Raw genomic sequence first — 13,544 nt, 5'->3', positions numbered from 1 at the left:
GGCGCTGAGAGGAGTGATATACAAGTGACTGGCTGGTTGCAAGGACAGTCAGGAGGTGGTATGAACAACACGACAAGAGGACTAAGGCACGCTAGGCCACGGTTACAGTACCTCGAATATCAGCAGGTCAAACGCAGCACGCGATAGAGAGATAGAGCCGTAGCATTGTCGCACAGGAGTGCAGCAACAGGAGCATCGGAACAAAGGGAGGGGGGTGGAAGCACGCGACAGCTAGCTCCAATAACCACTGAGCGCGTGTTGGTCGCTTCTCCAGATTCCATGCTGACCAGGGAGCGAGATAGAGACACCAGGGACGAATTGCGGCTACGGGCACGCTTTCTGTAGCCAACGCACGTGATCGAGATAGCCCCGAGATTGCAGTGTCGCATTCTCGCTCCGCCTTGACGTTGCATTCACCTGCTGTCCAGATGCTACCCTATTACTCCGTACTCCCGCCAACACAACGTCTCATTCATCCAGATCTCGTCTGCCATCGTTGCATCCACGCCGCTGACTCTGGACTACCTCAGTCGTGAGTCTCGAGACTCGAATCTCACTGCGAACAAGCTCCCTGCGTACCACCAAATTGTCACCATTGTGTCGCCGTCGTGGCCAAACGTGCCTGCACGCTGCAACATGACAGGAGCGTCTTCTTCCGCCATGACACCGGCTTGCAAGCCTCGCCTATCGTTCTCCAGGCACGCGCCTTGCTGCGAACTTCCCACGAACTCTTTTCCCTTTGTCAGTCGCGCTCAATTCCGTAGGCTGCCGTCGGCCAGGCGGATCCTCGAGCCTCAAGCCCAGTAGAATGTTCGGTCTACATCTTTGTCACAGGCGAAGAAAACTGATTGTATGACGTGACCCTGGCTGCCATCTGGGGTTACAACATCAGCGCAGGCATATTATTCTGGTCGATGGCTGTTGCTGGATTTCCCTTCCCTATTCTCGTAGGGTCAACCTACAAGCAATCGTCCCTTCCTTTGGTGTAGTTGCCTCGTGTTCTGCCATCTGTTCCCTATCTCCCGAGCCTTATCATCCCATCCCTCGCCATGCCGACGTCATACCCTGGTGTTACCAAGTTCACAAACGGCTATCTCCTCAAGCATGGCCAGCTGGTATCTGGCGACCTCTGGGTGTCGTCAGAGACCGGACACATCATCAGCCCCCAATCAGCCTTCTACTCGTCACACCTGCGACCCGACAAGACCGTGGACCTTGAAGGCCGAATATTGTCGCCAGGCTTCATCGATGTGCAGATCAATGGATACCACAACTTTGACTTCTCGACACCCGACGCCGAGTTCGCCTCGAAACTCGTGGACACAGCCCAGCGGATGATCAAGACCGGTCTCACATCCTTTGTCCCAACCGTCATCAGCACCAAGCTCGAGGCGTATCGCGCCGTGCTACCTCATCTCGGCCCCCCGACAGACGATAGAGATGCCAGTAAAGGCTGCGAGAGCCTCGGGGCGCATATCGAAGGCCCCTTTCTCTCGCCAGTGCGAAACGGCATCCACAATAAGGACGTCCTCCAGGAAGCCCAGTCTTGGGAAGACATCGAGGAGTGCTACGGCGCCGACAACCTGCGCAACGTCCGCTATATCACGGCTGCACCGGAGCGCGGCGCCATGATGTCGCTGATCTCCGATTTCGTCGCTCGCGGCATCGTCTTCTCCGTCGGCCACTCGGACGCCACCTTCGAGCAAGCACAATCTGCCATGGCAGCCGGCGCCACGATGGTGACACACCTTTTCAACGCGATGCGGCCATTCGGCCACCGCGACCCGGGCATCTTCGGCCTCCTCGGCCAGTCCACACCCTCCAGCCCCGTCACAACCCCCAAAGCAAGTCGGCCAGCCAGCGCGTCGACTTCTCCGGTCCGCTCGCCGCGCTCATCCCGGCGCTCGTCTCCTCGCTCGAGTCTCAGCATCAGCACAACCATGTCCGAGATCGAGGACTCGGAGCGCCGCTACCGACAGCCCTTTTTCGGCCTCATCGCCGACGGTATCCACCTGTCCCCTCAGACCCTCAGGATCGCGTACTCATCACATCCGGAAGGCGCCATTCTCGTTACTGACGCGCAAAAATTCGCGGGCTGTCCTGACGGAGCGTATTCGTGGCGCGGTGAGGATCGCTTCATCAAGGAAGGCAAAGTCCTAAAGTTGGAGAGCAACGGCCGCATTGCCGGCAGTGTGGTCGACCTGATCGACTGTGTCAACAACTTCAAGCGCTGGACCGGCTGCGGGACGGCCAAGGTGCTCGAGACGGTGACGAGCACGCCGGCCAAGATGCTGGGCAAGGACGTGGAGAGCCGCAAGGGCAGACTCGAGGTCGGCATGGATGCCGATTTGGTGGTGCTCGAGGAAGGTCTTGACGGTGATCTGACGGTGCGGCAGGTGTGGAAGTTTGGCGTTCAGGTTGTGTAACGCGGACACGTGAGGGCCTTGTGCACTCCTTTTTCCCAGACTGAATTTGGTGGAGGCTAGGACGGTAGAATCATATGTGGATGATATGTTTGAGGGTCTTTGAGTTTAGCGGTCATGGACGGGGCAATGACGGACGCTGTTGCCGTCACCATTAACTACCCAAAAGTCCGGGTCATGTCATGTTGTGTTCTGTGTTGTCCAGTTCGGCGTCTCTTCAAGAGGATGTGTTCCTAGCTAGTCTCGCATGACGCTTGGGGTCTCTGTTGAGACGGAGTCGGGTGCTTTTGGCTTTGAGCATATCGTCTATAGACACGGAGAGACTATGACTACCTTGTCTTGCTTGTAACGGGTGTGATGCCGCCATGATCGAGATACCGAGGTACAAGGTCGCATACGTTGCGTACGATGTATAGTATCATGTATCATGTATCATGTATATTACCATCTGATCCGTGAGCTTGTATCGTCTATCTTATGTTACAGTGGCTGGCAACCTCAGGCTATTAGTCGACTGTTCTCCGGGATGCAATAACATAAGTAATAAGTGATTAAGACGAGGTGAAGATGATTGAGATGAGATGAGATATAGTATTAATATAGCGTATAGAGTAAAGCAACAGAACACAAGAGTATATAATAGGAGATGAAACAGAGCACGCTCGGTCCATGCTGCTACACACACACACACACACACACACACACACACACACACACACACACACACACACACACACACACACACACACACACACACACAGGTTCACCTAAGTCCATATATTAAGCCGCATGCCTTTCCATACCATGGCTCTTAGCCTTCACCGAACGCGCAACGCACAACGCCCATCAGTCCGCCCCACAACTGCGTACCGAACGCGAGTCATTCAATCTCTCGTTCAGTCTCGTTGATAGACTGATTGGTTCACTGATAAGCCGCACTCCTTTCCATCCATGCCCATGGCCCCTAGCCCCTAGCATTCCCACAACGCACAACGCCCATCACTCCGGCCGCCACAACTGCGCACGTCCCCGAACGCATGTCACAGACTGACTGAGTGCTACTGCTCCAGCTTGGAACTCCCCTGCCGCTTAGGCCAAACACGCCGACTCTCCCTCCTGCAAAACCCACTCCCATCACGACCCTGTCTGTCCACGACCCGGGGCAGCCCGACAAACCGATTAATCCAATTGATCACCACGAGATGCCACACCAGACTATTCTCCGGCTTCAACACCCAATGGTTCTCGTCCGGGAAACTCAAAAACCGCGACTCGATGCCCTTCATCTGCAGCGCGTTGAACGCCGCCAGGCCCTCGGAGATGGTAAGTCGATAATCCAGCTCGTTGTGGATGACGAGCATGGGCGTGTCCCAGTGCTTGAGAAACCTCGAGGGGTCCCACCTGTCGTACACCTCCTGGCGCTCCCAGAGGGGCCCCCCCAGGTCGTGCAGCGGGAAATACTGCTCCTCGCTGGCCAGTTGGCCCGTCATGCTGAAGACGCCGTCGTGGCACACCAGCGCCTTGAACTGCCGGCCCAGCGCGTGCCCTTGCATCCAGTTCATCATGTAGCCGCCGTACGAGGCCCCCAGGGCCACGCTGCGCGAGGTGTCCACAAACGGCAACTCGGAGCGGATGTACTCAAACCCGCGGGCCAGGTCGTCGTACGGCAGGCCGCCCCATTGGTTGCGGATCGCGTCCGTGAAGCGCTGGCCGTAGCCCGTCGAGCCCGTCGGGTTGGGACACACCACGACGTACCCTTGCTCGGCGAAGACGGCCGGGTTCCAGCGCGTGGACCACTGGTCGTTCCATGCCCCTTGGGGTCCGCCGTGGATCAGGTACGCGAGTGGGTACGTCTGGTCGGCGCGGAAGAAGGACGGGCGCATCATCCATGCGTGCACCGGGTGGTCGTTGGCGCCGTTCCACCAGATTGAGGAGACCTGTTCCGGCGAGAGGCCGAACATGGAGCCGTTCCTGCTGAGCGAGGAGATCACGACCGGAGGGCCAGAGAGCAAGGGGTCGGGGTTGACCAGCGTGTACACGCTGTTATCCACCAAGTTGTTGCTCGACACGAGTAACAAATTCGACTGGGCCGAAAGGGGCGCAAAGTCGATGATGTACCCGCTGTGCGTGAGCTGGCGGGGGCGCCATTCTTGACCGGCGTTGGCGTGCAAGTCGAGCGCGAAGAGGCATCCCCGGCCCGTATCCTCGGCCTCGAGTAACAGCATGTTGCCGTCCGCAGACCACTTCATCGCGGTCGGCGACCGGTCCCAGCCGCAGTGGCCGTCGGGCGTGCGCATCAGCTCCGAGAGCGACACGCTCTCGCCTGTCGACAGCCCGTTCAGCCCCTGCACGAGGACGACGCGGTTCTTGTCGCTCTCGTACCCGTCCGTCGCCATCTGCAGGAACGCCATCGACTGCCCGTTTGGCGAAAAGACCGGGGACGACGCCGCGCCGTCGAGCCCGGGGAAGTGCAACTTGTGGAAACTCGGCGGAGGAGCCACCACATCTAACCAATCTTTCTTCGGGATGAACCACGCGTCACACTTTGTATGCGTGGCGGGATCCAACAGAGGGTCCTTGGCCACAATGACCAACCCGGTCGGGCCAATGTCGAAGTGATCGACCCCGCCAAACGGCGGGATGGGACATTCCAGGTTCGTGCCCACGAGCGCATTCTTGAAGCCATGCAAGCCATACCGGCCCTGCCGCGACGTGACCACGGGCTGCGCCTTCTGCAGGACAGCCGTGAACAAGGAATTGCGCTGCTCCGTCACCCACGAGTCCCAATGCCGCACGAACAGCGAGTCATACACCCGCGCCGAGGTGTGCGCCTTGGGCGCGTCCTTGGGGTTGAACAGGCTTCCATCAGGATTCGCTTGGCCCGCGACCGCGAGCGCGACTTTGCCCGGCTCAATCACAAAAAGTTTGAGACTGGATACGGGCCCCGCCACCGTGCCGGCCGTGTAGGACTTGCCTGGCAGCGTGGCGTCGGTGACGACAAAATTCGTGTTGCCGTTCTCGGTCTCCTTGAGCCAGACGACCTCGTAGCCACTCCCCAGCCATCGCGGCTCGCTGGCCTTGGCGTCCTTGGTGATCGTGGCTTCGGTGCCTTGAGTCAGATCGAGCGCCCGGATCTCACTCGTCCGCGTGTGCGTGTCGAATGAATAGCTCGACTGTGTGAACAGCGCGAGCTTGCCATCTGGACTGGGGATGGCCGCCGACCTGCGCGGCGCGCTCAAGAGGACCCTAGAGGACGTGAATAGACAAACACGTTGATAGTGTGGCAAGCAGCTTACTCAGGTGTATATTGCTTGCGGATAGTCATGGCTTCGACGCCAGCGAGGCTGGAACTGAACAGGGCCGGAACACGAGGATGATGGAACGGCGAAACTGACTTACACAGCGGCCGACTCCTAACAACCACTTCGAGTGTTCAGACTCTCCTTCTTGACGCGGCGTGGGTCGAGAGTCTGTGGTGAGGCTACAGTACGAGTACGGTGAGTTGAGTCTGAGCCTGTCTGGCCTCTGGCCAACGGAAACGCGGGGGGAAGCTAGCCCTGTTCAGCGCGTGGCCTGCGGATTGGTGCGTCCGCGGTGTGGGCCCGCACGTGCCCATGCTGAGCGTGGAGATCGTCCTGGGCTCGCCGGTCACCGCCATTGTGATATCTCTCGCAGAGGGACGTTGGAGCGACAGGGGAGAAGGGAAGATTGAGGTCGAATCAGTATATGCGGCAGACAAGGCTTCGGAGCAACGAAATATTCAGCCGACCGCTTGCGAGAGAGCGCTCGGGTGAAATAGGAAGCACAGTCCGGATGAATATATCTCCCGTTCCGGTCGTAGCGGGTGACCCTGTGTCACGTGCGGGTCCAGCCACTGCAGAGCCAACTCATTGATACACCTCGAAAAGAAAACCTCAGAATTATATAGCATTAGGCACCATTGATACACCCAGAGAGAGCCCATCCCGTCATCTTTTATACATCCCCAGACTCTCCAAGTCACCAGCTTGCCCACATATCGTGACCTCAGGACATCCAGCCCTTGGTCCGACCTCGACCCAGGAGGAGCCGTCACGGACGGCCTCCCCAGTGTCCATTCATGCTCGGAAAATATTTCACCCGCGCCTAGCAGTAGATGTGACCATGGTCAGGAGAGATGTGACCGTAGTCGGTAGAAATCTTCGAGGCTTCTCGCCGCCGAGGTTCTAGCATCCCCTAAAACGCCTCCTCGACCGGGCAATCCACACTGTCATGCCCGTCCTTTTCACACAATGCGCACCATTTCTCGGGGTCTATGACCCCCGTCGTCCGGCCGGCTAACATGCCCGCTTGCGCGCCTGTTCCTTCGACCAGCTTCGAAGACCCAGTAGCGGGCGCAGCGGAGGCGATCGGTTCGTCGACGGGAGGCGGTGTCTCCGGGCGTCCAGGGTCATCGGCTTGACGAGGCGTCGCGGGTAGATCTTCCTCCGGAGGAGGATTGAATGTCGGATTGATGGCTGAGGCGATGGCGTTGTTCATGAATTTTCGACTCATCAGCGGAGCAGGTCTGTCCAGGTCGACGGGGGCCGAAGGCCGCTCCTCCTCATATTGACCACTTGGCGCCTCCTTGCCGGGTTTCCGGGGCGAAGATGTTTGGCTAGTCAAGCCCTTCTTGCCCGGACCAAACATGTTTGAACACGTGAGGATGTCGTGCCCTCCTTCCTCGCAGATTTCACACCACAGCGCTGTACTTTCGGTCGCGCTCACGTCCGTGACCCCGTCATCCGACCGCTCGCGTTCTCCATGGTTGCGCTGTGTAGGAGAAGCGCCTCGAGACGGAGCATCATGCCAACTCTCCGGCCCCACTGGTTGGCTATCTTTTCTTTCGTGGACAGTCCCACCGTTCTTCTTCGGGCCAAGCACGACAGTCCGCTGACTCCCTACCGTGCCAGTGCTGAGATGCTTTCGATCCAATTCATGACTGTTGCCTCTCGAGTGAGGACTCCGCATAGCGGTATGCAATCCAAACGCTGCTCCGCCCACCGGCATGGGAAACTTGCTCAGCGTCACGCTACTCCTCAAGTGCTTCACTTCCTGCGCAAGTTCCTCTTCATGCGCAGATTTCTGCTGCAGGAGCTGTTCCAGATCGCGGATTTGTCTTTGCAACGCGTCCTCTACGGCCGTGCTGTCGTTGCGTTGGTGTCCATTTCCAATTCCAGAAATTGCGCCATTTGGTCGCTTGGGGCTGGCGGCATTGAGGTTCTGGATGATGACTTTCAGGCCGCGAATCTCGTCGTCTTTGGCCATGATTTGCGCTTCAAGGGCTTGAACATCCGAGGACGAAGAGTACCCACCACCGCCGTTTAGCTGTTCCTCCGTCTTCATCCGTTCACGTTCTCGACGCAGCTCGCTTCGCGACCGCTCGACCTCGCCGCGCAAGAATTCTACCTCTCCTCTGGCTTCTGCTTCTCCTCTCCGCGCGTCTTCCAAGCCCTCTTCGAGCTCTTGCACGAGCTCTTCCAACTGCTTAAGCTGTTGAGCCACAGTTTCGACGTCCTCGGAACGATCCTGAAGGTTGCGGACTTCCTCGAGGAGTTCATCTACCCTCTTCTCATAGACTCGTTCAGTCTCAGAACTTGCCGTTTCCAGGGTGTCGATTGTAGATCGGAAATCTGCCCGGTTGGCATCGAATTCCGCAGTCAACAGTTTGATCTTGTCATTCTTCTCCCGCAAGGCGTCGCGGAGAGAGACGATATCACGCGGCAAGTCCTCCTCGTCTTCTCCACCCTGGCGTGTCTGTTTCCCTTCCTCTAAACTGGGCATCAGTTTCTGGATCTCATTGAAATTGCGCTCCATCTCGACAAAATTGGTGCTCTGATCCCGGATTTGCCGTCTGGCTTCAGTGAGTTCTTCATTGAGCTCTTGTATCTTGGCCTCGTATTTTTCGGTGTCGGCTTCGGCTCCCGGTTTTCTGCTGAAGTTTGGCGTCGGTGTGGGTGTGAACTCCGCTTCATTTTCCGGAATTTCATCGAAGCTCGATTCAGGGCCCAGGGAGGAGGAGGGACTGGCTGCTGATACTGAGCTGCCTTGCCGCAGACTCTGGCTGAAGTTGTTCCGTTGACCCGGTCGGGCATAGGGTCCGCCGACTGCGCCTCCGTTTGTGCTTTTGGCCAGCCCGATGCCACTAGGCCTCGTCTTTGGCGTCGCCAGACTTCTGGGAGTTGGGGTGTTCACTTTCCGGAGCGGACTCGATGGTCGTGGAAGCGATTCTCTTCTGAGTGGTGGCTTGAGTCCTGGGCTAGCCGCGCCCGACGGTCTCATTGCTCCAGGGCCGATGGATTGGCTGAAACCGGGCTTCGCCATGCCTGTTGTCCCTGCGCCAGGTGTCCTTCCACCCTGATTAAAACTGGCCAGTCGCGGCGTCCCGGGTCCGGGACTCGCTCTCATGCCGCTGAGTCCCAATCCTACGCTTCCGCCGCCACCTGCGCTGCCAGGTTTCTTGACTGCTTTTTCAAGTGGGAGGAATATGCCCGAACCGGGGATTGTGGTTCGGAAATAGTGTTTGCCATCTACTTCGCCTGAGTTTTTGCCTCGCCCGGCGTATTCTGTCGCTAGTTGGACTCCTGCAAATGTTCCTTTCTTGCCGGCCACCGGTCCGATGAACTTGACCGTGCCGTACATGTCTCCGGGCACCATGACAGAGTCTCCGACGTTGATGTTCGCCATGCTGGGCTAGGGGTATTGAAGCGACACTCAAAATCGAGGTATTACTGAGATGCACGGGCTTGATATTTCCAACGACTTTCTGCCGCACCTCTTTTTTGAAAGTTGCTGCGGCACCCTAAGCCTCGACGAATATTGTGGTACCCATCCACCTGCGCTGAATCTTGAGGGGTGCGACGTTAGACGCGCTGATTGCCCGGTAGGCCAAGTATGGTCGACACGGATTCAAAGGGGGTGGCAGGCTTGCTGGGGAAGCGAGTAGTCCTAGAGGGAACGTGGTGTGCACCGGTTCCAATGCAGGCGCGGACGGTGGTAGATGATTGTGGATGGTGGGAAGTCGTTGATGCCACGTCGCTGACATGAACACGTACAAGAAGCGTTGTCCCGGGTGTTGATATCCCGGCGGTTGTCGCCTGGTGCACCAGGTCCTGTGTACTCGTAAACAAAAGACCGAGCAACACAGCAAAGGGTCGTGCCGCTTCAAAAAGTGAAAGGACACGCAGGACCAAGGCCAGTCAGTGGACAGTGACCGGTAACTGGTCGTCGCGGTTTCGTGCTTGACCAGCGACCCTGCATGCGCAACGCGAAGGGGTCCGTTGAGAAATTGTCTGATTTGCTTAGCGACTGCGAGCTAAATTCGGCTTTCAAAAGGAGCAGCGACTCGGAAGCTGCCAGGAAGCCCACCAGGCAACCCACCGGGCGACAGACTCGCTTCATCTTGCCCGCCCACCAGGCGAGAGACTCGCTTGCTGATGCGCCACCAGACACAGTTTCCACCCCCCGACTTCTACATATCATTTGCCATGCCAGTGGAACATTGAGTAGTCCGGAAAGGATCAGATCGTTTTACGGTATGTCCGTTGGACAGTGGCTGCGCGTGCTTTGGCACCACAGATGGACATTGGGGGCACCTCACTTTCAAGTTTTGGAAACCTCAGACTCAGCCTCTGGACACCTCAAACTCCCTGGTGCTGTAAATTACAACTGCAGCCGGAACGTCTTGACCTCAAACGCCCTCAGCTCAATCGCAATGCTGGTCTTGTGCTTGCCCGAAATTTCTAACTCTTTGCTATCATCTTCCAACACATTCGTCTCATATACGTTCTTCACGGGCAATGTCGTCTCAATCACTCCGCGACTCTTCCCACCTAGACTCTCGTAGATCCTCACGATGACGCTTTGTCCCTTGCGCCGGGTGAGTTCGCCGCGGGAGACGTCCTCGTCGTCTTCACCGCGCTTGATGCAGTCGAGCACCAGGGATTTGGCCCCCGTGACCGACACGGCGTTGAACAGCTCTCTGGCCGGCTTGTCATCAACCAGAGATACCAATGTCAGTGGGTGGTTGAAGTTGTAGGCCGCACGGACCGTGTCGCTGCTCAGTGCTCCTTGGTGGGGCATGATTGCCCATTTGATGTGGTGACGGCCCATATCAGCGTGTGCATCGGGAGCCTTGGGCGCTCGCAAAAGTGACAATCGCATGAGATTGCCACATGTTGCAAAGCCATATTTCGAGTCGTTCAGGATCGAAACTCCGTAGTCGGCTTCCGACAGGTCTGCGAACTTGTGGCAGCACACCTCGAACTTGGCCATATCCCAACTAGGACTGTCAGCATCTGCGCTGCAGGGCAGGAACACAAAACCTACCTTGTGTTGTAATGCGTGGGACGGCGAATGATGCCGTATTGCGTCTCATAGCTGGCCTCGGTATTGGTCACGTCTACAGGGAACTCGACCTTCAAAAACTTCATGGTCTCGCGCCACTCAACCTCGGCTTCTACGAGGAGGTAGCCCGCTTGGCCTTCGCTGTCGGTGGCGTCCAAGCTGATGGTGGTGTTGACCCAGCTGTCCTTGCTGACTTGCGTCTTGGTCGCCACGCTGACCCTGTATGGTCCATCCTCCACAATCTCGGACGCTTCTGACTTCAACTCCTTCCTCGAATCCAGGTGGAACACCTCCACGTCCCACGCTTGCCAGTACAGTGGCTTGTCGTCAAAGATCACGAGCTGGTTGGCCTTGCCGCCCTTCGCGAGAACCTCCCGATTTGCCCTTAGATCAATCAATGATGTGATGACGCCGGCCTCGATCTCGACTTTGAAAATGCTGTTCTTCATAACAAACACGCCCTTCTTGATTTCTTCGACCGAGGCGGTCGACCGAATAGCTGAAGCTACATGCGTCTTGCATACGCCGGGTCCGCCGGACACGTATGTGTATTGCTGCTGTTGAGACTTGGCATTAGCGTGTGGAATCTTGACCAATTCAGAGCGCTGCCAAGGTGCGGTGTTCACTGCCGCCAACTCGGCATTGGCCTTGAGATGTCGTGATAGTCCAAGAACGGTGAGGGCTTCCTCCTTCACTTTCTCTCCCAGTTTCGCGTTGTGGGCGTATAGTTCGTCAGAGTCGTCGTAGCACATCTCGATCGAGCTGCCCGGCAGGCAGTCGTGGAACTGGCAGAGAAGGACGTTTTCCCACATCTCATCGATTTCCTTCTTGGGATACTTGTAGCTCTTGCTCTTCAAACTGGCTAGGGTTGCCAAGTACTCGACGTCATGGAGCATGACCTCTTGCTTTCGGTTGTTGAGCTTGTTGTTGGCCTGTGTGGTGTACGTGCCTCTGTGGAGCTCAAAGTAGAGCTCGCCATACCACGTAACAAGTTCGGTGCCCTCGGCCAGTTTCTTTTCCAGGTTCGCATAAAAGTCATCGACGGAATTGCCCATGTGCACCCGGGGAAGAAGTCCAACCGTATCACTGATACCACGACATCGGCGTAACTTCTCCAGCATTTCCCACGTTGGACCGCCTCCACCATCGCCTTTGCCGAAAACCAGAAGCGACGTATTGTCCTGGTCCAGACTCTTATGTTGAGTGACACTCCGTCTGACGTCTCCGAAATGGGCATCTGCGGTGTACGTCTCGCTAGGGGCCATATGGCAAATGACCTGGCTTCCGTCCAAGCTCACCCAGTTGAAAGTCGTGTGGGGGAAGTTGTTGATGTTGTTCCAGCTGAGCTTTTGGGTGAAGAACCGCGTCATGCCAGCCAGCCGGCATATCTGAGGCAATTGACCAGAGTAGCCAAAGGTGTCCGGGAGCCAGAAGGTCTGACATCGTTCGCCAAAATTGCTCTCAAAGAACCGTTGGCCATACAGGAACTGTCGGACCAGGGACTCGCCGCTGGGCATGTTGGTGTCGTGCTCAACCCAGCTGCCACCGATGGGATGGAATCTGCCTTCCTTGACCTTTGACTTGACGCGATCGAAGACATATGGATAGTAAGCTTTGAGCCACTTGTACTGTTGTGCCTGGCTGACGGCGAAGCGGTGCTCGGGGTACCGATCCATCAGGTCACATTGGTTTGACCAGCTTCGCGCGACTTTGCGCTTGGTCTCGGCCCACGGCCACAGCCAGCATGTATCGATATGGCAGTGCCCAATGCCAAACACCAGCGGCTTTTCGCCCGACTCGTAGATCTTGGCTGAATCAACACCCTTGCCAATATACTTCTGTGCGATCTTGCGGCCTTGTTCGATTGAGGCTTGCGATCCGTTGGCAGCAATAAATGCATCCATGATCTGGTTGCACACCTGGAGGGCTTCGTGCTTCTCCCAGCTGTCCCCAGGGAACTCCCTCGCAGCATCACCGATGATCCAGAAATCAATGTACAGCTGGCGGGCTGCAAGGTTGACATCCACGATCTGCGCCTTCCACAGAGTGTAATGCTTGTTGGGATCGGGCGGCTGAATGCTGTCTCCGCCCGGCGCATTGCCAAACATGCCGTTGCAGGCCATCTCGATGTACAATGTATGTTCTTTGGCATCTCGCCAGCTGTTCGGTAGTATCCATTCTGTCCGGTCACCTCCTGTCAGACCTTGCAGAGGCTTGCCGTCATGCGTCCACACCATCCCTTCATTGCCTGCGTCCCAGTGGAACTCGAGGTGTTCGCCATCACACATATGCTTGGGCACCGTCAATTGCACCCGAAACCAATGAGTTGACCAGGCCGGCCCAAACGATTCGCCTCGCCGCGTAGGTCGGAAGGTATGGGAAGTAGCATCTTCGAAAGTCGGTCTTGTGAGATTTGGCGGCGAGTAAACCGACAACTTGACATGCTCGTCGTCGTCACAGCGGTTGTGATACAGTTTTCTGGCACCGGCTCGTCAGCGTTCCTCCATATTGCACCGGTCGAAGCAGGCTCACCCTATGAGGTTCTGGTGTTCATATTGTCCACCAGAGGTGAACTGTCGGAGACGGTCCGTGTATATTGACTCGATCTGCTTCCCGACTGGTCGTTGGACGAGCTTCGGGTAAGAGCTCGTGGCCCGGGAAGAAGTCTCGCCTCCCATAATGTAAATCCAGGCTCAGTAACAGTGAACGACGAAGTGAGCGTGACGGCCTTTGGGAACGGAACAAGCTACATTCCAC

General features: G+C 57.0%; 4 protein-coding genes across 4 annotated transcripts; 1 reads left to right on the top strand and 3 right to left on the bottom strand.

The window, feature by feature from the left end:
- Positions 1 to 1,049: 1,049 nt before the first annotated feature.
- On the top strand, positions 1,050 to 2,426 carry A1O7_05431 (uncharacterized protein; the record flags this gene model as incomplete). Its single annotated transcript, XM_007759441.1, has 1 exon — positions 1,050 to 2,426. The coding sequence occupies one exon, from the start codon at positions 1,050 to 1,052 to the stop codon at positions 2,424 to 2,426; it is 1,377 nt and encodes a 458-aa protein (XP_007757631.1).
- A 1,055-nt stretch (positions 2,427 to 3,481) lies between these two features.
- Positions 3,482 to 5,748, bottom strand: A1O7_05430 (uncharacterized protein; the record flags this gene model as incomplete). Its single annotated transcript, XM_007759440.1, has 2 exons — positions 3,482 to 5,669; positions 5,720 to 5,748. 2 exons carry the CDS (start codon positions 5,746 to 5,748, stop codon positions 3,482 to 3,484), a joined length of 2,217 nt encoding a protein of 738 aa, XP_007757630.1.
- An 890-nt stretch (positions 5,749 to 6,638) lies between these two features.
- On the bottom strand, positions 6,639 to 9,128 carry A1O7_05429 (uncharacterized protein; the record flags this gene model as incomplete). The annotated part of the gene is made up of 1 exon (XM_007759439.1): positions 6,639 to 9,128. The coding sequence occupies one exon, from the start codon at positions 9,126 to 9,128 to the stop codon at positions 6,639 to 6,641; it is 2,490 nt and encodes an 829-aa protein (XP_007757629.1).
- A 975-nt stretch (positions 9,129 to 10,103) lies between these two features.
- A1O7_05428 (alpha-mannosidase) lies at positions 10,104 to 13,465 on the bottom strand (the record flags this gene model as incomplete). Its single annotated transcript, XM_007759438.1, has 3 exons — positions 10,104 to 10,722; positions 10,770 to 13,265; positions 13,320 to 13,465. The coding sequence occupies 3 exons, from the start codon at positions 13,463 to 13,465 to the stop codon at positions 10,104 to 10,106; spliced, it is 3,261 nt and encodes a 1,086-aa protein (XP_007757628.1).
- Positions 13,466 to 13,544: the final 79 nt, after the last annotated feature.

This window comes from Cladophialophora yegresii (assembly GCF_000585515.1).
Source record: "Cladophialophora yegresii CBS 114405 chromosome Unknown aczIN-supercont1.4, whole genome shotgun sequence".
NCBI lineage: Eukaryota > Fungi > Ascomycota > Eurotiomycetes > Chaetothyriales > Herpotrichiellaceae > Cladophialophora > Cladophialophora yegresii.
This window is presented reverse-complemented; position numbering and strand designations above follow the sequence as displayed.